Below are 1,007 nucleotides of genomic sequence, written 5' to 3'. Positions count from 1 at the left end.
TGTCCCCAATGTCCCCAGGTTCGAGAAGCTGGACATCACCCCCAAGAGCGCCCAGAAGCTGAAGCCGGTGCTGGAGAAGTGGCTGCGGGAGGCGGAGCAGCGGCAGCGCGAGGGGCAGCAGCGGCTGCTGGAGTTCGTGGGGGGAGAGCCGGGCAAGAAGCGCAAGCGCCGCACGTCCTTCACCCCGCAGGCCCTGGAGGCGCTCAACGCGCACTTCGAGCGCAACGCGCTGCCCACGGGCGCGGAAATCACSCGGATCGCGCAGGAGCTGCGCTACGAGCGCGAGGTGGTGCGCGTGTGGTTCTGCAACCGCCGCCAGACGCTCAAGAACACCAGCAAGCTCAACGTGTTCCACGTGCCGTGAGCGGGGATCGGGGGTTTGTCGCTGGGTCACCTGTGCCCGCCCTTTGGTCACCTGCCATCAGCACTCCGGGGGTGTCCCTGTGTCACCTGTGACTGCCCTGAGCCCCTCCAGCTACTGGGGGTGTCCCTGTGTCACCTGGGGTTGTGCCTCCGGTGTCTGGGGGTGTCCCTCTGTCACCTGGAGTTGTCCCCCAGGGGCGCTGGGGTGTCCCTGTGTCACCTGTGCCCGCCCTTCGGTCACCTGCCATCAGCGCTCTGGTCTCCGGGGGTGTCCCTGTGTCACCTGTGCCCACCTTTCGGTCACCTGCCACCAGCGCTCCGGTCCCCAGGGGTGTCCCTGTGTCACCTGTGCCCGCCCTTCGGTCACCTGCCACCAGCACTCTAGTCCCGGGGGTGTCCCTGTGTCACCTGTGCCCGCCCTTCGGTCACCTGCCATCAGTGCTTTGGCCACCGGGTGTGTCCCTGTGTCCCCTGTGACTGCCCTGAGCCCCTCCAGCTGCTGGGGGTGTCCCCGTGTCACCTGGGGTTGCCCTTCGGTCACCTGGGATTATGCCCCCGGTGTCTGGGGGTGTCCCTGTGTCACCTGTGATTGTCCCTGTGTCACCTGGGATTGTCCCCCTGGCTGCTGGGGGTGTCACTGTATC

At 67.0% G+C, this 1,007-nt stretch overlaps 1 protein-coding gene across 1 annotated transcript in view; it reads left to right on the top strand.

The window, feature by feature from the left end:
• Positions 1-665, top strand: part of LOC130587105 (POU domain, class 6, transcription factor 1-like) — a gene marked incomplete at its 5' end in the record, with an annotated part of 17,788 nt that extends 17,123 nt beyond the window's left edge. The window contains one exon of the mRNA XM_057388060.1: positions 19-665. Coding sequence (XP_057244043.1) covers positions 19-364 — 346 coding nt within the window. The remainder of the gene's footprint in view (positions 1-18) is intronic.
• Positions 666-1,007: the final 342 nt, after the last annotated feature.

Source organism: Malurus melanocephalus, unplaced genomic scaffold (genome assembly GCF_030028575.1).
Source record: "Malurus melanocephalus ecotype Western Australia unplaced genomic scaffold, MMel_1.1 scaffold_1534, whole genome shotgun sequence".
NCBI lineage: Eukaryota > Metazoa > Chordata > Aves > Passeriformes > Maluridae > Malurus > Malurus melanocephalus.
The sequence above is the reverse complement of the archived record's forward strand: the minus strand, read 5'-3'. Positions and strand labels throughout refer to the sequence as shown.